Source organism: Podarcis cretensis (genome assembly GCF_951804945.1).
Source record: "Podarcis cretensis genome assembly, chromosome: 10".
NCBI lineage: Eukaryota > Metazoa > Chordata > Lepidosauria > Squamata > Lacertidae > Podarcis > Podarcis cretensis.
The window spans coordinates 37,215,813-37,237,276 of record NC_137179.1 but is presented as its reverse complement, the minus strand read 5'-3'; the positions used below and the strand labels follow the sequence as shown (position 1 = coordinate 37,237,276).

The following is a 21,464-nucleotide window of genomic DNA, read 5'->3' as shown; positions in this document are numbered from 1 at the left end:
CAGGGTCTTCCAGGTAAGACAGAAAGGGAGGCTTAAACTGGACACTTTTGAGCAGGAAGGAGAGGAGGAAAAACTATGCAGACCATTTTAAATAAGCGCTTGTCTGTGAACCTCTTTTCAGCATATTTTAGAAACAGCAAAACCACATTGTACATATTTTAGGACCTTGTAGTCATCTGACGAGACAGAGCTTTAAAGTGTTCTTGCTTTGCTCATTTGAACAGCACTTTGTGAGATGGATACATTCCCAAATTTGTGTACCTTTGTCCGGCTTTCTACTAGCTTAATTTTTGCCAAATCTCATTATTTTGAACAGGTCCAGCTATTTCATAGACTTCTTAGAACTGAAAAGAGAGGACATTCACTGGAAGCTAGTGGCTTCAGGTTTTTGTTTTTGAAAAAGAATATTACAGTATGTGAACCTGAAATAATATTTAATCTTCTGAAGGCAAGCACAAAAATTGAAAAATAATACAATTTTAAATCATAAACTGACTCAGTCATGCTTATTTGAATCTGAGTTTAAGAACAAGACACAGATATGTTTTCTTAGTTAAGACCAATTAATTTCAACAAGTTTACCCTCTATTCTTTCCTAACATCAGCAGAAATATATTTCCCTACATGCTTTCATAAATTGTCCTGAAACTTTCCTGATAATTTTAACTGAGATGGGGGGGGAGGCCTGAAGTTGAAAGGGGATAATTACAGTGTGGAAAAAAACCCCAGACTGCCCACCTGTCACCTTCTTTGTTGATAGAATATTTAGATTTTCAAAGTGGTGGTTGCTCTTCAAGAATATAGACTGCCTGCAGAATAGCCTGTTTATCTAAATTGTATGACAACTGACTTCCTTCTTAAGTTTCCCCCAAAAAAGCCAGAGCAGCCTAGAATGCATACTAGGTGTACAAAAGGTTTATATGTGATGAGAGCACTGCATGAAATTCTGAAATGACATCTAAAAAAACACACACCCAGTCCTCCATTCAGTAAAAATAAGTTTACATTGACACATAGCATTTCCCAAGTAGTTTATTACTTACCTGGGCTAATTCTAGCCCCCCCCCCGCCCAATTTACTTGCTTATTTATTTAGTATTATAAAGGATGCTGTCCTATGCTTTCCATATGGCTGGATGAGGAGCCTCCACCAATGGAGAACGAGTTTGCTGGCGGGACACAGCTTATGCCCCAGGCATGCCAGTATAATGTTCCGCTTACACAGCTATTCTGCCAGAGGAGCAGGGGGAATGGAGTGCCTTGAGGGCATCCAGACGCTCTCAAAGTATAGGCATGGGTGCATCACATAGAAAGCGATTCCAAATCCACTTACCTGGGACTTAGTTCTAAGGAGACATGGTTAGGGTTGCACTTTATTTCCCTTTCCCATTCAAGTCTGTGGGAGGGCGGGAAAACTGTCACTCCTTGTCAATGCTGAAACAGCAGATACATCCCCATGGGCCAGATGGGGAGGCTTGGCAGGCCAAGATCGGCCCCCCAGAGCAGAGGTTCCCACCCCTGATCGAGAGATTCTAAAATTTACCTCAGGAGCTGAAGGCCTCTTGTCTTGCCTCAGGGAACAGTACGACCCTGTCTGTCAGTGGCTGAAAGCAGCCTTGAACACATAGTGCAAATTTATGTTAACATAATTCAAAATAAACACCAGAAACATAGGGAATAATGTCCCTCTGGGGAATGAGATTGTACTGAAATCAAGTGCAGGGGCAGAAACGACCACTGAAGTATTGCTGTCAGTTGGCAACTTTGTTGTTGAGAATAACTGGGAAATTGAAAGGAAGATTTGTTAGCCCTGTGATGCAATATGATATTCATTGGTATGAAATCCCCCTTTTTGAAAGGAGGACTTCTGTGACATTTGTCTTCTATGCAAATGATAGATGATGGGTTTTTTAAAAAAAAATCATTAGGGTGTTGCCACAGCTAAGTGTAAATTCTTGTGGACATTGCAACTTCCCACATTGCATACAGTCTTGCTTTGGTGGCATGTGAGTTTTCACATTACGTTGGTCGCAGGTCATGCACTAGAAAACCGTTTTTTTAATGGAGTTTCCAATAAATATTACCATAAGACTGACATTTGCCCATGAGACTTCAGCTCTTTATATATATTGCCACAGATTGCAGCGTGAGGGAATGATTTGTACTGATGGAGAAAATGGATGTTGATGATTTGTACCGATGGAGTTGCAGATAAATTCTTACAGTTGCAAGACTGCTGCATTGGTCACATCTTACAAAAGCACAATAAAAAATACAGCATTTAATCTACCTGCGGCATACTTCTTGATTTTTTTAGAGGGGAAAACAAGGCAGTTAACAAACAGTTTAATGTTAATTAATGTTAATTAGAATTATATATGTTTAGGGAACATCGACCTCCTGCGCTGCTTAACATCTCTTTAGATAATGATACACCATGGCCCCCAACATCTGAAACTGAAATCACTTCGTTAATTTTACAAATGAAATCTGGCAAAGCCCCAGGAAGTGATTTAATTGTTGCTGAACTTCTGAAAGCGCAAATAAACTGGTGGGCCCCGGTTCTTGCAAATCTATTTTCATATATAGATAAGACAACTGAAATCCCTAAAGATTGGGGACTGGCTATAATTGTTCCTATATTTAAAAAGGGCAACCCCTCTGATCCATCTAATTATAGACCAATTAGTCTTCTGAATGTGATCTGCAAACTTTATACAAAACACCTATGCCTAAAATTGTGTGAATGGTTAGACCATAATGATTTGCTAGAAATTAAACAAGCACGATTTACATCTGGACGTTCCACCATTGATGTATGTGAAACATTGGAAAAAGTCATTGTATGCGGCCTTTGTGGACCTAAAGGCAGCATTTGATTCTGTATCCAGGGTTAGGCTCTGGGCCAAATTGGCCAATATGGGTATTAACAGAAGGCTATTATTTCTGATGATTAAGCTTCATGAGAACAATACCCTCCAGATAAGACTCGCACAGGACGGAAGACTCTCTAGAGAAATCCCAGTCCAAAGATGAGTTAGACAAGGATGTCTATTAGCCCCATTTTTATTTAACATCTATGTTAACTCCCTGGTCACATGTTGCTGTGAAATCGAAACCCATCCCCCCGTGTTCTCTAACGGCAGAAAAGTACCAGTTTTAATGTATGCGGATGACGCTGTTCTTCTCTCTCAAACCAAAGTGGGTCTGAAACGTGCCTTAGGAAAGTTTAGTGTCCAATGTAACACTGAGCTGTTAACAATTAATTTTGCCAAAACCAAAATTGTACATTTTAACCGCTCCTTCAGGAAAGATAATTGGAGCGTAAAGGGAAACACCATTGAACAGACTGAGATCTTCCAATACTTAGGCATTACTTTCTCTTATAATGCCAAATTGTCAACACACCTGACCACATCAGCTATATCAGCAGGAAGAAGTGCAAATGCTATCCTTAGATTATTCAGAAGGAAAGAAGCTGGCTTCCTCCCGATGGCCCTTAAAGTTTTCCAGGCAAAATCTTTAGCCCAACTCCTGTATGGCTCTCAAATTAGCCTTTCTGCCAACCTCAAGACCCTTGAAACAGTACAATCAAAATTCTTAAGATCATTATTTGCTACCCCAAAGTGTACACCTAATGCAATCTTAAGGCAAGAGGCAGGACTGCCCAGAGTGGAATTAAAAGTCTGGGAGCAAGCAATATCCCTCTGGCTGAAAATCCATTACAATCCCAAGGGACTGTTACCCTACTTCTTGGCCGCAGTTCCCTACCCTCCTTGGCTTATGCAAATATCTAACAAGATCAAACAAATTGGCCTAAACCCTGAAAATCTTCTTATTGGAACTCTGAACAAGGCAAAAGTAGCTATCACTCAGAGACTTTACGATGTCGAATTACAACAAGAAGACGCCCTACTCCCGGAGACGTATAGATGTTTAAAAGCTTGGCCTAATTTTGCAGCTGCCCCTTACTTAACTAACATCACTAACGAAGCCCATAGATGGGCTTTCTCCAGAGCCCGCTTTGAGACAATGCCCTCAGCAGTGCTGTACAGCAAATTCACGCGGGTACCAAGGCATGCGCGTCTCTGCCCCTGTATGTCTAATAAGGTAGAATCTGTCACTCACATCCTTCTATTTTGCGAATTTTATAGTGAAGAACGAGTTCAACTTATTTTGCCGCTTTTATCAAAATTTATACACTACAACATTATTTGGAATCCTCCCCCGAAATTCTACGAAAATACCTGCTGGAAGATTCCTCAAGCTCAATATCATATGAGGTGGCCAAATTCTGCACTTTAGCAATCAGGAAGTGTAAATCTATTTTGCTGAATGGCACACTGCGAAGTTCCCTTGTGTAATTTTTTTTTTGATGTTGTTGTTGATCTCCTTTGTTTGATCTTGTGGTGTTCTGTGTCGCTGGCTTTTGCTGCAATAAAACTAACTTGAAACTTGAGAATTATATAAAACACAAGTTTTTTTTGGTAAAGCTTACAAATGCTACACTGATCACTATGGAATTACCCCTTTGCACTAGTTTCCACACACACTCTCACACCCCTCTGTTATTGTCCAACTAGGCAAGTAGGAGCCATAAGTGGGACCTTCTAGTAAAGGGTACATAGTAATTTAACAACAACAGCAACAATGTGATGTGAAAAAGTGGCAACATCTGCTTGTGGTGAGTGAGTCATGTTATCTGCTCACCACATGGAGGGAAAATGCACAAAGAAAAAAACAAAGAAGAGCAGAAAGCCTCAAGCTAATACGTACCTCTGAAAGATGTATTCCTGTAATACACATGCAGTTTGATTTAAGACAATCTTCTACGGAGGCATAAATAAATTCTCAAGCAATGTTCTCAAAATCCTTTATTCAAGTAGTAGTTTCCACATCATGTGAAAAGTACGCTTCCGTAACAGGGAAAGCAAACAACAGACTCTGTAATACCATAATGCTACTTCATTTTAAAACATCTACCAAGCCAGGATTAATTATGCTCAGCACGCTCACCATGGAAGGACATTTGTGCACTTGAAAACGTGTAGATTTTTAATAGGAGAAATTAGGCTGTAAAATATGGTGTTGTTAGTACAGCAGATGCATTGGCTGCCTCGAAAACAGCAGCTTCAAATCTCCTGCTCTCTGATAACATCTAGGAATACTCAACACATGACATAACATTCAGCTCCTGTTAAGATTCCCTGCCTCCACACATGGCAGTCAGTGAGGGGAAGAACATGGAACTCACAGAGTGATGATGTCACATCATGTATTGAATATCCCTAGAGCAGGGACAAAGAACCATTGGCTCCCCAGATGTTGATGGACTCCAAGTCCCATCATCTCCAGCCTGCATGGTCAATGGTCTGGGATGATGGGAGTCAGAGTTCATCAATATCTGGATAGTCATCGCTGCTCTAGAGGCTCCAGGAGGGAGAGGAGAAGATACATGCCTCCTGTTTTTGTAGCATCAGAACTGGTTAATGTCTTGCAGTTTCTTTGACTTCATCAATAGACAGATGTATTTCTTCAATTCGCAAGTGAGACACTTTGCATTAACAAACAGTAAGTTCATAGCCTAACTAAGAGCTGCTGAACTTTTGTCTGGGGTGAACATTAATCCCTTCTTGCAGGAACCTGCCAGAGTGTTTTGTCTTCAGGCAGTTTACAAAAAAGATGAGTCACAGAAGTTCATCCTGGTTAAAACACTGCAGACTAATGCCTCCCTTACACCTTTCGCCGGATGAGGTACTGGGTAAGCATTATATGGAAAAGTTCTGACTTGATAGAATGGATCATACTACTTTAGGCAGCATATTAGTATTTAATTATTTCTAGTATTCTTGTATTCTCCCTTGTGTCAAAATGCAAGCTGAGCTAAAAAAACTTTCTCACTGATATATGAGGGTTAAAAAAAACCCCTGCAGGGTTGTTGTTTCTTGTTTGTATATTTAGGAGCATTAAACCATAAGAAACAACAGGATAGATTTGAATTGTGGCTAATATCCTGTGTACACTGCTTTCCAAACCAGTGGTGAGAGTGCAGTGGATTCAGATTATATGGGAGTATGTAATCAGCCTCTATTTTACATTGTTATAGGAGATGTCAAATTCCTGCTCCTGTTTCTTTTTTGATAAACAAAATGTTTATAAAGTCATTCTCCCAAACTTATGAACTGTGATTTTGCTAAATTCCATACACAATCAAACACAGCTAAAGTTCTACTACACTTGCAGTGTAATCCTATACAGAAGTGAATCTTACTATGTTCAGTGTGGCATGGGCTGCATACAACCCATACATTTAAGGTATTTGGCTTCCCCCAAAGAATCTTGGGAACTGGTTTGTTGTTGTTGTTGTTGTTTTTTACCACCACAGAGCTACGATTCCCAACATCCTTAACAAACTACAAATTACTTTTGGAATCCATCAACATTTGCAGGGCTATCAGCTCCAGTCAGCATGGGACCATGGGATTTGTAGTCCAACAACATCTGAGATGCAATAGGTTCCCCATCTCTGAATTATTACCTTAACCTGGGATGCAGTTAAGGAAAAAGGAATCAATTGCCCTGCACCTTTGAGAGAAACATCCAGTAAACTCAGTGGAACTTCTGAGTAGACATGCCTAGAATTGTTTTGTGAGTCCCATTATATTCAGTGGAGCTTACCTGAGATAACTGTACATAGGACTGCAGCCTTAGCCTTAAGCTTGTTAATATTGCAGACGGCTTTCTAAACCCTAGAAAGCCTTCCCTGATTTACAGTAAAACAGATAGGTAGCCGTGTTGGTCTGCCATAGTCAAAACAAAAAAAATTAAAAAAAATTAAAAAAAAAGGTGCTACTGGAAGGAATTTTTTTTGTTTTTACAGTAAAACAGTAAAACTGAAATCCAATGTATGCTAATTCAAAAATGCATTTCATTTTACTCTTTAAAAAAAATCACTTGCTTTAATTAATAATTTGTACATTACCACAGTACTTAAAATTTGCATTTAAAAGGTCTTTATTTTAAGTAAATGTGTTTAAGGTTACAATCCAAGAATACGTATTGTGAGGCTGCAGTAAAGAAACCACATTTCCAAAAACTGAGTAATTAGTGGCACCCAGTGGTCAAAGTTGGCATTTGCAGATGAAGATTCATGCCTTATGGATCTCATTCCCCTCCTGCTTGAATTAAAAAGACAGGTAGAATGGATCAAGAGAAAGCCAGGGGAAAGAATAAATGGAAAAAAATATATCTCTGACAAAAAATTATATATATTCCACCTTTCTCCCAGAACTGGAACTCAAGGCAGCTCACAAAAATTAAAACAAACGTGAATAAAACACAGAAAGCTTTTTAAAAAACACATATAGAAGATAATAGTTTTAAAGTAATTAAACTATAATAAAATTAAATTTATATAAAATCAAATTATTAAAATATGGGTAGGAAAAAGAGGGAAACACTATTAAAAGCCCTTTGATTAAAAGCAGTCAGTTCCCAAATGCATATTAAAATAAACCAGTCTTCAGAACTTGGCTCCTTCATGAAGTAAATCTGTGCTGCAGTTTATTCTTTGGCAAACTACCTGAGATTTACCAGATTGTGCAAAGCTGAAGTGCATACATTCAGGGCACAATCTTGATTGATATGAATATATTGTTAGACGTGATACTCATGCTAACATTTCTATTTCTTGTGAACCACTTTGTGGATGGCAGAAAAGTAGCTTCTAAGGAAACTTGAGCTGGCTTGATGTTCCAATTCCTCAAGTGTTTGGAACGCTCATTGATTTCAGGAAGAGAGTATTGGCCTGTGTTTAATCCATTAGATATAATGCTTACCATTGTGACATCACCGGAGTTTGTGAGTGATTGACATTAGATGGAGAGCACCTTTTTTTGTTTGTTTTAAAGAAGAAAAATAAAATCCTTGAAGTTGGGAAGCTGAGCGAAATATGATCACTCTCTTTGGCCTGACTTTCTTTTATCATTAGCTTAACGGATAGTTTTCACCAAGAACATCCACAGATATTCTGAGGTATAATCCAGCTCTATGGGTCCCAAGAGATTATTTGCTGTAGGCACATTGTCCATTATATGAAGTGTATGCTATTGGATTTGGATGGCATTACATTAGCCCAATAAAAGCTCAGTGGAGAGGCTCAGAAGGGCAAACATTTCTCGTGGGACTGTGAGAATGCAGTGAAGGCAACACTCTTGTTTTATCTCTCACTCGATAAGTGAGTAGCTTGAGCTGATTTGATTAGCACAAAATAATTGTGCAAGACTTGCATTTCTGGAGAGGAAATTCAGACAAGTCTTCCTTTGCACAACACAACAATCTGAACCTTCAGATCAAGTGTGGTGTAGGAGACAGAATGTCAACTTTGACTGGAAAGTTCTGGATTAGTGGAGCTCAGTGTATTGTCTTGGAGCAGCAAGCATCTTTTAGCCTTCTACTTTATGGGGATATTGTCAAGATAAATTGGATTAATTCCATCTACACCATCCTGATCTTGAAGAAACAACTGGACTCTATTTTACACTTGATTTCCCCCTTAAACAATCAGGGTTATTGTTGTTTTTTCTCTTTTAGATGTCCAACTCACTGACTACCTGGGTAGCAAAGTTGGGTACCTTGTTTGTTGACATTTTTATTTTATTTTATTTCCTACCACACATGAGAGAAGGGGCAAGGGAAGCAGCGGTTTTTTAAAAAAAGGTTTTCCAAATAAAACATTCCTTCCAAACACACAAATGGTAGGTGGGGGTGGGGGTGTCAATTTTTCTAAAATACTAATAACACCAACTGCCTGGTCTGGTGGGATACTATACAAGGACTTAGAACAAAGGAGAATGAGTGCTACACCGTTACCAGTTAACCAAAGTTATCATCTGACAGCTATGAAGAATGAAACTTGTCCACTGTAAGTGGCAGTGATTTATTTCATAGAGGTACAGTGGTACCTCGGGTTACATACGCTTCAGGTTACAGACTCCGCTAACCCAGAAATATTACCTCGGGTTAAGAACTTTGCTTCAAGATGAGAACAGAAATCACACAGCGGCAGCGCAGTAGCAGCGGGAGGCCCCATTAGCTAAAGTGGTGCTTCAGGTTAAGAACAGTTTCAGGTTAAGAACGGACCTCCAGAACGAATTAAGTACTTAACCCGAGGTACCAGTGTAGTATGCTTTGACTTGCTATCTAATTTGAGCAAACCAAAGAGAACTGGTGTACTCAAAAGGCACCAGAACTCAGTTAAGCAGTTGCCTGGAGAACAACGTTTATGCTATTTTTGTCTCTCTCTTTTAGCTTTCTACAACCCTTTTTTTCTTAGTGCTGCTACAGAAATACATGAAGTCAGGAAGTGCATCTGGTATTCCCCTGAGGGTGGCTCAAGTCCTGAGATTATCTTATCTCACCCCCATAAATCTCACCACCCAATCTCACGTGCACATACATATGCACATAAATGCATGCCTCAGCTGCTGCAGTCATCTGTACACTTACTTGGAAGTAAGGTCCTTTGAACCTAGTGGCATTTGCTGCAGGATCAAGAGGATTAAGATTGCTCTACTATGCTGTGAGTGTGGAAGCTGGGGTGCCTTGCTTTACCAGTTCAGTTTGTCCAACAGTATGAATGAAAATGGTATAACAATATAGTTCATTTGTAGGCATCTGAAGAGAGTGACTTTCAAAGCACCCTGTTCTATCTCTACAGACACAGAACTGCATTGAATATTAGTCTGATTATTCTCTCATTCTGTGGATTTGCAAAGTGTCTCATTCTGTGGATTTGCAAAGTGTGCAGTAAACAATCAGGAACAGAAACTGCTGACACTGAAAAACCATTTTTGTTGTTGTTGTTTAAGTTTCCACTAGTCAGTTCTACCAAGTTAGGCAGTTGCCTGGCAGCTGATTCTGGGTTGTCATGAAAGGCCAGCAAATGGCTATTTAACACTGTTGCTGTGGGGGTTTTTCTGCTAAGTCGAAGTATTTGTCGGATTTTCTAACTTTGGTGATAAAATAACGTGTCTGGTCCTGGGTATTATGCACTAAAACATGGGCTGAGCAAAGGTCACCCCTTCCATTTTATCTTGGGCCATGTACCCAGGCAGCAAAATGTCTTGGGTTGGCCCTTATACCTGTGACTTATACTCATCAATATTGTATGTTGTATTTTATCTATTTTGTAAATTGCCTTGGGATCTTGACAAATAAAGATTTGTTTAAAAGTGCAAAAAATGAAAAAAAATGTAGTAAGAAATTGAATTTAGATATTTAGTTGAAATATGGTGGAACTTTTATTAGCCTTCTATCAATAGCTGCTGAAAATTTGTCTTTCCAAATATCATATTATGATTCTGCAAGCATCACCTTCCCACAGCCCACGTATCCTAGCCTCTGTTTCCCTTGTTCCTCCCTCAGTCTTTTTAGTTCATTTACATGTGACATTGTGTATTGAGCACCTCTGTGCTTCTTTCACACACATCTTTTGCCAGTAAACCAAGCTGCACTATGATGAGTATGAAATGAAAGCAATACCAATCGTTCCTGTTATGTAATGAGTCGAATAGGATCCAAGAGGCAGCAGTCTGATTGGTCCTAGAACAATAGGATTCAGAATGCAGCAGTCTGATTGGTCCTAGAACAATGCAGCAGTATGATTGGTTGGCAGGAACCACCCAATCATGCTCCAGATAGAAGTGAATCCACAACCTGATTGGCTTACAGTAGAATTCCGGAATTAGCCAATCATGTGCAGCCCATTGTGTAAATAATGTATATAAAGCAGATACTTTGAGGGGACATTCATTCATTCCTCCTCACCACTATGAGCTGAATAAAGAGCATGAAATCACTTTGCGACTCTGAGTATATTTCAGTTCCTCAACTAAACAGCTTGTCAACTATTCTTTAAAATGTTCAGGTGTGAGGAACTGGTTTAAGCCAGCTGAACTTTTGCATCAAAATGTTGAGATAGTTCCTGATTTTATATAAACATCAACAGCAGAGAAATCAGTACAGTGGTACCTCGGGTTAAGTACTGAATTTGTTCTGGAGGTCCGTACTTAACCTGAAACTGTTCTTAACCTGAAGCACCACTTTAGCTAATGGGGCCTCCTGCTGCTGCCGCGCCGCCGGAGCACGATTTCTGTTCTCATCCTGAAGCAAAGTTCTTAACCTGAAGCACTATTTCTGGGTTAGCGGAGTCTGTAACCTGAAGCGTATGTAACCTGAAGCATATGTAACCCCAGGTACCACTGTATAGAACTGCATTGTATATTTCCTGAACACTGAGATAAGAAGGAAGAATGTGCCTATAAAGTATGAAATATGGGGCAAGTCACAGGTTAAAACAGCTATGCCAAATAAATTCCCATGTTAGAATTAAATATAGGAAACAGATAGTAGCTTGTCATGCTAAGAAAAAACACACACCCATGGGGGGTTTCTCTGGGTTTGCCATCTGGCAACCCAGATATTCCTTGTAGTGTATTATTCTATATTCAAGGTCTGGGAATGATGATAAAAAATTTCCAGCAAGGCTTATTAAGATCTTATGTGCTGAAAACATACATACTTTTTAAATGTTAAATTTAAAAAATGCACATAGAGGCTTTGGTTCGGAGTTATCTTTCTCTGAAGCTATTTGTGATGATGCAAAGAGATGGCGATTATTATTGTTTAGATTTGTTAGTTGCTTTTTAGCTAAAGCTTTGCAAGTGGCTTGCAGTACAGTTAAAAACACAAATAGATTATACCACAAAACAATGGGAGGGGAACCCATAACAACCACAGGAAGCTTTGTCCGCACACTAATAACAAACAATATAGTCTTAGTCTGCCAACAGCCAGCCTGGTGAGGGCAGGGAGGAAAGCTATCAGCAAAGGCTCCAGGTAGAGAGTTTGCTAGGGACAGCATTCCACAGATGATAAAATTTATTTTCTTTTTTATTGTAATAAAATACTGCTATATTTCCTCTTTTGTACAAGTTTCTTTTAATAATTTTTTAATATATCTTTTGTTTCCTTCAATTGTTTTCTTGTTTCGTTTGAATTTTTGGAATACTTTGTTAGTCTTATTTGTTATACTTTTTATTAAAATAATGATTTTAAAAAGAAATGTAAAGTAGAAAACTAGCCTGCTGACCTTTGCATAAATATATAAGTAGCTCTTTCCACATTGACAATATGTTATTATTTGAAGCTTAATGTTCATGTATATTAAGAGCACAGTCTCGTATCCAGCTACCCACAATTTCAAGTAGCATGCCCTTGTCTAAAAAAAACCCAAAACACCCTTTGCCAACATTTCTGGCATGAAAGAACAACAAATAATGTGTTTCCAAAATTACAACCCATGAAATGCTGCACTGCACATACTTTTTTGTCAATGAGTGTTTGGCAGGCAATATGAAGATGAGCCATCTCGTTTGCAGAATGGGATATAACAATGAAATTCCCATGGCTGAGAACAGAAAAGTACTGATAAAATTCTTCTGAAGCCATAAAACCAAAATAATTGTTCTGGTAGTGCCTGATGGAGTGGAGAAGAGGAAGTAGTGGATCATAGATCATAGAATCGTAGAGCTGGAAGAGACCCTGAGGATCATCTAGTCCAACCCCTGCAATGTAGGAATATGATTGAGAATAGTAACATTTTTCTGTTTGAATAGGCCACGTGTTTATACTACGGGACCCAAGTCACTAAGAATTTCTGCATGAGCCACAGAATTTCTGCAAAATAACCTCCTGGTGGGTTGTGTCCTGCTTTTGCAATTGCCACATTGTGGCTTCCGGATGGAATGCCTTGCTAACAATGTTGCATTACATATTGTCATTATCCAGTTTCACAGAAGATACTTTTTATTAAACAAAAAAAAATTTTTTTAATGGATTTTCTTTTTTCTCATCACATCACAAATATACTTATATCCATAATATACAATTTGCATCACATCTCCCCCTCCCTCCCTTTGGACTTCCCTCAACTTCCATTTCTGATTTTTTAATCCTCATTATTATATTCTGCTATTTTCTACAATATATCGTATTTTCCCTTTGTTACAATATTTGTTCCCTATCCATAAAATTGCGAATGTTTATTTAAATCCTGCCATCGAGTCGATATTCCTTCTTTGTTTCTGCAAGTATAATATAAAAGGTTCCCACTCTTTTTCAAAGTCACATCCAGCGGAAGATACTGATCTGCTCCAGGAAAATATTTCATGCAGCTTAGTTGCTCTTTTATTTTCCGCTAAGTGGAGAATTTTACCCTTCTTGCTGAGTGTGCAGCATTTTGTTCTACTTTGCTGCTTGCTTACAGGAAAGAGAACTACCATGCACCATATTTAAAGCAGTCTAGCAAATATCTCTATTTTAAGTGAGAGGCAATATTTACATTTTTGTTTTGAGGAAGAGGTATGTATGCCACTGTTATTCTGCAGAAAGGTGAGATAAATTGGGGAAATTTCTTTCTCTCTCTGATTTTTTACACTCCACTGCTACGCACATTGAAATAATATCCGCTGAATTCAATAGGATTTATTAACAGGAAAGTGCCATATATCCTGGCTTTGCCAATCTGGTGCCGTCCAGATGTTCTGGACTACCGATGTAGTCTGGTGCCGTCCAGATGTTCTGGACTATCAGCCCCAGCTTGCATGAAATAAGTTTTATGGGGCTTACTTCAAAGTATACCATAGTTATGGATGGGCAATACTGCTTTCCCTCCAATATTTTTTTATGTACAGTAGAATATAGTGGTGACACTTTTTACTGTTCAGAATGCAAACAGTTGGTTTAGGAATTTGATCAATACCTCCCTGTCCACTCACATTCTACATTGATCTCCTTGAAGAAAGGGCAGGGTATGTGATAGCATATTTTAAAAAATGATAATGGTGCTAGAGGATATCAGCTATAACCCAATTGTTGTGTGTGTTGCAAATTAACCAGCTGGCAGCATTTAGAAAAGAAATACCTTCTGCTCTGACAGGTGATGATCACACTTTCTTGGATGAAAAGGGTGCCTAGATTAATCCCTGCCCCCGAAGGTATTTGATGCTGTCAAAGCTGACAGTACTAACCATTTGGGGGCTAGTTCACATTTCAAACAGAGATCTCAGGATTCCCAAGAACCATTTAAAAAACCACAGTCATGCATTTGCGTCAGCAAAATATAGAGTCTTAATAGATTCACCACAAACGCTTTGCACTTCAACGAATTTAACAGATGTCACCCAGATAGGGAGAAGGAATGTAGTAGCTACAGAGGCCCCCATGCCTGGAGGGAGTCCACTGGCACCCCTGACACCATGTTAAATGAGCATCATGCAAGTTTTTTAAAAAACAACAAAATGAAAATGGCATCAGGTGGCAGGGAAGCTGGTGATTAAGGAGGCTGGCCTGTTGTCTTCATTGCATATCTTTAGGCATTACGTGAAAACGTTTCTCTTCAACCAGACCTTTGGCTGATTAACATTCTATGTCCTCTTAAATGTGTTTGTGGGAGGGGAGTTATTTGTTTTTGTTTCTAATTATATGTATTTTTTGCTTCTCCTTTTGTCTTTGTATGTTGCGAACCACCCTGTGATCTTTGGTTGAAGAGCAGCATACAGATTTAATACATAGCAATGATTAGGACCAGAGTCGGCTTGGAAGGGAAATTTAACCTTCTTCCTGCCCCTGCTGTGGTCCTAAGAAAAACCACGCTTCTGAAACTACAGTTTACTTAAAGGGGAGAAGAATGTCCTCTTGGCATCTTGTTGGCCCAGAGAGAGCAGCCAGTCCTGGGCAGCTGTCTGTTGCTCAGCTGCAAGAACAAGTGAGTGGTAGTTGCCAGGGACAGTCACCTCTGCTGCCTCAGAATGCTCAAGCCGCCTCTCCCCCTGGGAGATGTGCCACCCACAGAGGAAACGCAGGCCAGTGGCAAATAAGAGGAAGTTGCTCTTGTCTGCTTCCCTCCATCTTTGGCTGGTGCAGGGGGGAGGATTGGCCAACACAGAGACAGGACATCACTTGCCACCTTCTCATGCTTGCTTTCTCTCTCAGAATGTTGCCACGTGGAGGGGCTGATTCCCGCTGCTGTGCCAGCCAGTGTGTGGTCAGAGGGAGCATCTCCCCTTGCTCACTTGTGCTGTCCCTTGGAGTAGTGCAGCTATTAAGATTGGGCCCACTGTGCTGCTAAGGAGGAGCAGGTAAATAAGTCTGTAGGGCAGGTGTTGGGTACTGAGTTGAATAGGATCCAAAATGCAGCAGTCTGATTGGTCCTAGAACAATGCAGAAGTATGATTGGTCCACAGGAGCCACTCAATCCAGCTCCAGGTGGAAGTGAATCCGCAACCTGATGGCCTACAGGAGAATCCCGGAATTAGCCAATCACGTGTGGCCCATTGTGTAAATAAAGTATATAAAGCAGATACTTTGGGAGAACTTTCATTCCTTGCCACTATGAGCTGAATAAAGAGCATGAAATCCCCACTCGACTCAGAGTATATTTCAGCAGGTAACTCCTCCCCCCCCCCCAACTCTCTATATATGCTCCTGGGCAACCTTATGGGGGGCCACAGTGATGGGTAGAGCCGATGAAGAACAAATATTGTTAACTGCATCTTTACGCAGTTCACATACACACACATGGGAAGCATGATCACGGCTCAAGGACTTATTCCAGCCAGGCAAGCACACTCAAGGAAGGCATGAAGCAGGGGCCGGAAAGGGGCGTGGCCTACAGATAGGGGCGTGGCCTAGGGTGTGTGGTCAAAGCAGGCTCTGGGATAGGGTCACGGGGAGGAAGCAACTTGGCCCAATCCTCCCTATGACCCCCTCCCTCTTGTCGTTTGCGCATGCTCTCTGGCTCTCTCCGAACAGGGTCTCGTGATGGGAGGGGCGAGGAGGATAGGACAACCAGCTGGCGGAGGGGGCAAGGAAGAGGGCGTGGCGCATCATAACCAAACCCAAGCAACCCTCCCCGCAATAATTTGGAATCGGCCATGGAGCTAAGGCACCCCGCTGAAGCGCCTTGCTCCCCTATGGACCTCACCAATGCCTAAACAAGGCGGGGGGAGAGCGTTTGTGGGGTGGGGAGACTGGGGACTGGCGGGAAGCCGCAGGCCGGCCAGTTTCCAACACGTGCAGCGCCCCAGCTGCACGCGCCTTCAGGGGGCGGGGCGAGACATTGGCGAGGGTGGGCGGTGAGGGGCAGGCGGGAAAGCTCGCACGCGCGAGCCGAGTGGTGCTTCCCAGCGACGTGGAAAAAGGAACTTCTGCGCGCAAGTCTTCTGGGTGGCACCGAGGAAACCACAGAGAGAGCGAGGCTGGGGGTGGGAGGGGAAGGAGAGGGGGAGGTTCCCGCCCTCCGCGCGCAGCCATGGGGCAGCTGTCGGCCCGCTGCCTGCAGAGCCGCCTTAGGTAGCCGGAGCGCGGCGTGTGTGTGTGGCCATGGCCGGCTGGTGGCGAAGGCTGAGGGGGCGCCTGGGCGGCGGCCTCGCCTGCTGCTGCCTGCTGCTGCTTTCTGCCTCGGCGCTGGCCTGGGCGGCCGAGGAGGAGGCGGCGGCGGCGGCGCGCGCGCAGACCTTCCCTCAGCCGCTCTCCAACCTGGCGGCGAGCGCGCGGCGCTTGCTGGTGGCCAGCGGCAATCGCTGGTACGAAGTGGAGCCCTCGCTGGCCTGGGCGAAGGAGCACCGCAGCAGCGCGGCGCTCGACTCGGGGACGACGGTCAACAAGCTCCTGCTGCCCTTCGGCAACGACCGCCTCCTCACCTGTTGGACGCAGCCGCAGGGCTCCTGCTACGAGGAGCGCCTGGGCGCCGACGCCAACGCCACCGTTTTCGGGGAAGAGGTGGTGACCTGCTTGCGGAAGGGCTCCGCCGCCGGGTGGCTCTATGCCCGCGGCTCCGAGTGGCGGCTGGTGGTGGCCACGTCTCGCCGACTGAACGATTCCAGCGACTTGGATCCAGAGTGCCTCGCAGAGGGCGACTCCAGAGTGGCCGTGGCTCTCCAAGAGCGCCAGAAGCCGGTCCCGGAGGACCACCGGCTGCTGGTGGACGACGGCTGCTACTTGCACTTCGCGGACGCGTTCCTGTGGAGCGGGCAGTTCTTCTTTCCTTATTATCACTACAGCCTCAGCATGGAGCCCAAGATGCTGGTGGCCAACCAGATGCCGGCAAACCGGTTCTTCGGCCACGGCCAGGCCATCTTGCGCTGCGGCGGCGGTGGCTTCACCCGGAGGATCCTCTCTTCCAACTACGTCCAGGAGCGCGGCCTCTGGGTCGGCGTCTTCGGCTCGGCCGAGGGTCCGGCCACTCCGACCTCCACGGCCCTTTGCATCTTCAACCTCAGCCAGGTGTCGAGCGTTGCGGAGGGATGCGCCTTTGGCGATTCGAACAGGATCTGCGCACCCGAGCCTGCGGAGACATGCGTGAGTAGTTGGGTTCTAGGTTGAGCGTTGTTGCCCTGCGGAATCGGAGACCAGAGGGCCGGCTCTAACAGCGCACCGTCGTTGTTGCCGGCTGGTCTCATGCTCAAGGTAGACCGTTTTAAAGATGTGAAATAACTTTGCGGTCTCCTTTGCGTTTGCAACAACCCCATAAGGTCGGTCGCGCTTTCTAGCCCACTGGGTGAATTAATAGCAGCTGAGACACAGTGAGTTTTCTAGGTCAATAGTAAAACACATTGGGGCATTACTCGCCTGGGTTCCTAACTATTTTCTTTTTCTTAAGTGGCTTAATGTCACAAAGAGGCAGTCCGCAACAGGATTTCGCTTTCGTTTTTCTTATCAACTTATCTCCCCACCCAAAAGGCAAATCTGCATTAACTGGGGAGGGAAAATACAGGCTGGCATGTACAGCAGTGATGTTGTGTAGATGCTGCAAAAATAGGGTTGCCATATTTCAAAGAGTAAAATTCCTGACACCTACAAAATTGTTGAGCTGTTTTATAGGACACCACCAAAATTGTTGACCTTTTTTAAGGAAACCACCCAAATGCAAAAATCCGCTGCACTGATCCCACAATAAAATACCCTAAGCATCTTGGAAGTACCACCATATAAACACCTACATTTTCTGTTCAGTTACTCTCTCTCCCATCCCCTAATCTAGATATGGAGGGAGAAGTAAATAAAAAGCTTGCATGTACCCTGTGACTCTTAAGAATATTCCCGTCTTCACTGTCAATATTTGTAACTCAAGATACATAGAAAAAAATACTAAATAGTACAGGGCAGAACAAGAAAGAGTGTAAGCTTTCTGTGTAGGTTTAACCATAAGTTTGAAGTTGTCCAGTTTAATGAATGCTGCTGCTGCTGCTGTTGTTGTTATTCCAAATTATTATCTGCCTTTCACCCTAAGGTTCAAGGGCAGGTTGCAACAATTAAAATGCAACATTAGTATTAAAACACAATATAAAATTGTTTTTCAACAACTTTAAATTACTAAAACAAGTTAGGTCCTAAAAATATACATTTCACATGTCAAAAGCCAGGGTGAACAGGTGTATCTTCCACATTTGCCAAAAGTTGTATGATGATGTGAAACAGCTGTCATCAAGTTTCGCTGAAATAGAAAGACTGGTAGAAAAAGATTATACCAAGCACCCAGAAATTCCAATATTTGGAGAGCTTTTAAAAAGAGTTAGACAAATTAATGAAAGTAAAATAAAAGCTTCCTTGATGTTGGAAAAGATGGAGGGCACAAGGAGAAGGGGACGACAGAGGACGAGATGGTTGGACAGTGTTCTCGAAGCTACCGGCATGAGTTTGACCAAACTGCGGGAGGCAGTGGAAGACAGGAGTGCCTGGTGTGCTCTGGTCCATGGGGTCACGAAGAGTCGGACACGAGTAAACAACTAAACAACAACAACAACAACAAAGTAAAAGCTACAGTGGTACCTCAGGTTACATACACTTCAGGTTACAGACTCTGCTAACCCAGAAATAGTACCTCGGGTTAAGAACTTTGCTTCAGGATGAGAACAGAAATCATGCTCCAGCGGCGCGGCAGCAACAGGAGGCCCCCATTAGCCAAAGTGGTGCTTCAGGTTAAGAACAGTTTCAGGTTAAGAACGCACCTCCGGAATGAATTAAGTACTTAATCCGAGGTACCACTGTACTGGCCATGGTACCACTGTACTGGCCACTGTACTGCTCCTCCACGGTTGAAGGTTATACAAGGGGAGAGTACTCTTGCACTTAGATCCTACTTGTGGGCTTCCCACAGGCATCTGGTTGTCCATTGTGAGAACAGGATTCTGGACTAGATGGGCCATTGGTGGGACCCAGCAGGCTCTAATTTAGAAGGAACTTTCACAAGGAATACTACACAAAAGTTTACTTATGGGTGGAAGACAGCCTCACAACTGATAATGGGTAGCTAACTTAAGGAAGCATGGTGAACTTACTGCATGAGGGTTGTGGGGTGAGACCCATGACAGGGGATGCATTTCTCCGGATATGTTGAACCCAACAACAACAACAACAACAATAATTGCCCTTCACTGCAAGGTCCTAGGGAAGGTTAAAACAACAGCAAGTACAGTGGTACCTTTGGTTAAGAACTTAATTCGTTCTGGAGGTCCGTTCTTAACCCGAAACTGTTCTTAACCTGAAGCACCACTTTAGCTAAGGGGGCCTCCCACTGCTGCCGCGCCGCCAGAGCATGGTTTCTTTTCTCATCCTGAAGGAAAGTTCTTAACCCGAGGTACTATTTCTGGGTTAGCAGAGTCTGTAACCTGAAGCGTATGTAACCTGAAGCGTATGTAACCCAAGGTACCACTGTACAGTTAAAAACAAAGTACCGGTAATCACCTGCAATTGCTGAAAGGCTGAGCAGATGTAACTCTGTAGAAGAAGTTCAGCCAACATGAATTACTGTCAAGCCCCCTTTGGTTTCAGAGAGATGCTTCACTTTCCCACTGCAACCAGCGCACTTACAGTTGGATGAGTTGGCAAAAAAACAATGTCCTGCTAGCTGAGCATATATAAAAGAAGATCTCATGATGTTGCTCAACATAGGAAGCAGAAAGTTGGGTTTGCAGTGGCAAGACAGTTACTCAACAGCTTTGCAAAGAAAGGCTTTTCTATTTGAAATGGCAAGTCAGCTCACCACATGCATGTGACCAAATTTTTTAAAAAATGCTTCTTGTACATTAAGTGCATCCTTTATTAAGCATTGACATATAAATCTCTGCAAACACTCATGGGGGAAAAAACAACAGTTTGCTGTAGTGTTGTCCATTATCTAAAACAGCTTGTAAGGCAGAACAGCATTTTTTTGGTGCTGGTATCATAAGGAAATAAGAAGAGTCTGCTGGATCAGGCCAATGGCCTATCTGGTCCAGACCTTGTTCTCACCAGACTCATCAGATGCCTATGGGAAGTCCATAAAGCAGGATTCAGGTACAAGAACACTGTCCCTTCACGTGGCCTCCAGCCAGAGCATGGTCATCAAGGCTAGTAGCCTTTGCTTTACCTCCATTCATTTGTCCAATCCTTTAAAAACGTTGTCCAAGTTGGTTGTCTCCAGTGGGAGTGAATTTCATAGTTTAATGATATGCTCTGTGAAGCAACTTTTTCCCTTATCTCGAATCATCTAACATTCACTTATCCACAATCTCTAATTCTTTGAGAGAGGGAGAAAACCTTTTTCTGTGGGCACTTCAAGTCACACAATGGTAAAAATGCTTCATTTGGATGAGGGTTTCCCAAACTTGGGTCGCCAGCTGTTTTTGGACTACAACTCCCATCAGCCCTAGCTAGCAGAACCAGTGGTCAGGGATGATGGGAATTGTAGTCCAAAACAAGCTGGAGAACTAAGTTTGAGAAACCCTGATTTAGATTATGGTTGGAAGAAGAAGAAGAGGAGGAGTTTGGATTTGATATCCCGCCTTTCACTCCCTTTAAGGAGTCTCAAAGCGGCTAACATTCTTCTTTCCCTTCCTCCCCCACAACAAACACTCTGTGTGGTGAGTGGGGCTGAGAGAAGTGTGACTGGCACAAGGTCACCCAGCAGCTGCATGTGGAGGAGCGGAGACGCGAACCTGGTTCCCCAGATTACGAGTCAACCGCTCTTAACCACTACACCACACTGGCTCTCAAGAGAACCTGTGATGAGCCTAGGTGTTGCTGGTTCAGCATTCTGGATACATTAGTATGAAAAACAAGAATTAAATAGATTGCCAACCTAGTAAAAAAATAGAAATACACTGAGTATGCATAGAATCACATTTTAAACCTGTGCTGTGGAACATTTTTGGCTATGTGGACCTTATTTGGCAGGTGGGCAGGACATCACATAGTTAGGACTTAAAAACACCTTGCATAGCCAGCCCAGTAGTCTTGGCTCTACCACTCAGCAACTGATGGGAGTTAGAGTCAAAGCTTGCTGTAGGTTGCATGATGGAGTTCCCTGCAGTGAATCCCCTTCCACACGTGTTCCAGCAGACTTCAAATAACATATATTTAAAG

General features: G+C 42.6%; 1 protein-coding gene across 1 annotated transcript in view; it reads left to right on the top strand.

Moving 5' to 3' along the window:
* The first annotated feature begins 16,357 nt into the window (after positions 1 to 16,357).
* Positions 16,358 to 21,464, top strand: part of PLXNC1 (plexin C1) — a 56,687-nt gene continuing 51,580 nt past the window's right edge. The window contains exon 1 of the mRNA XM_079993438.1: positions 16,358 to 17,420. Within this exon, the coding sequence (XP_079849564.1) occupies positions 16,443 to 17,420 (978 nt within the window). The 5' untranslated portion in view covers positions 16,358 to 16,442. The remainder of the gene's footprint in view (positions 17,421 to 21,464) is intronic.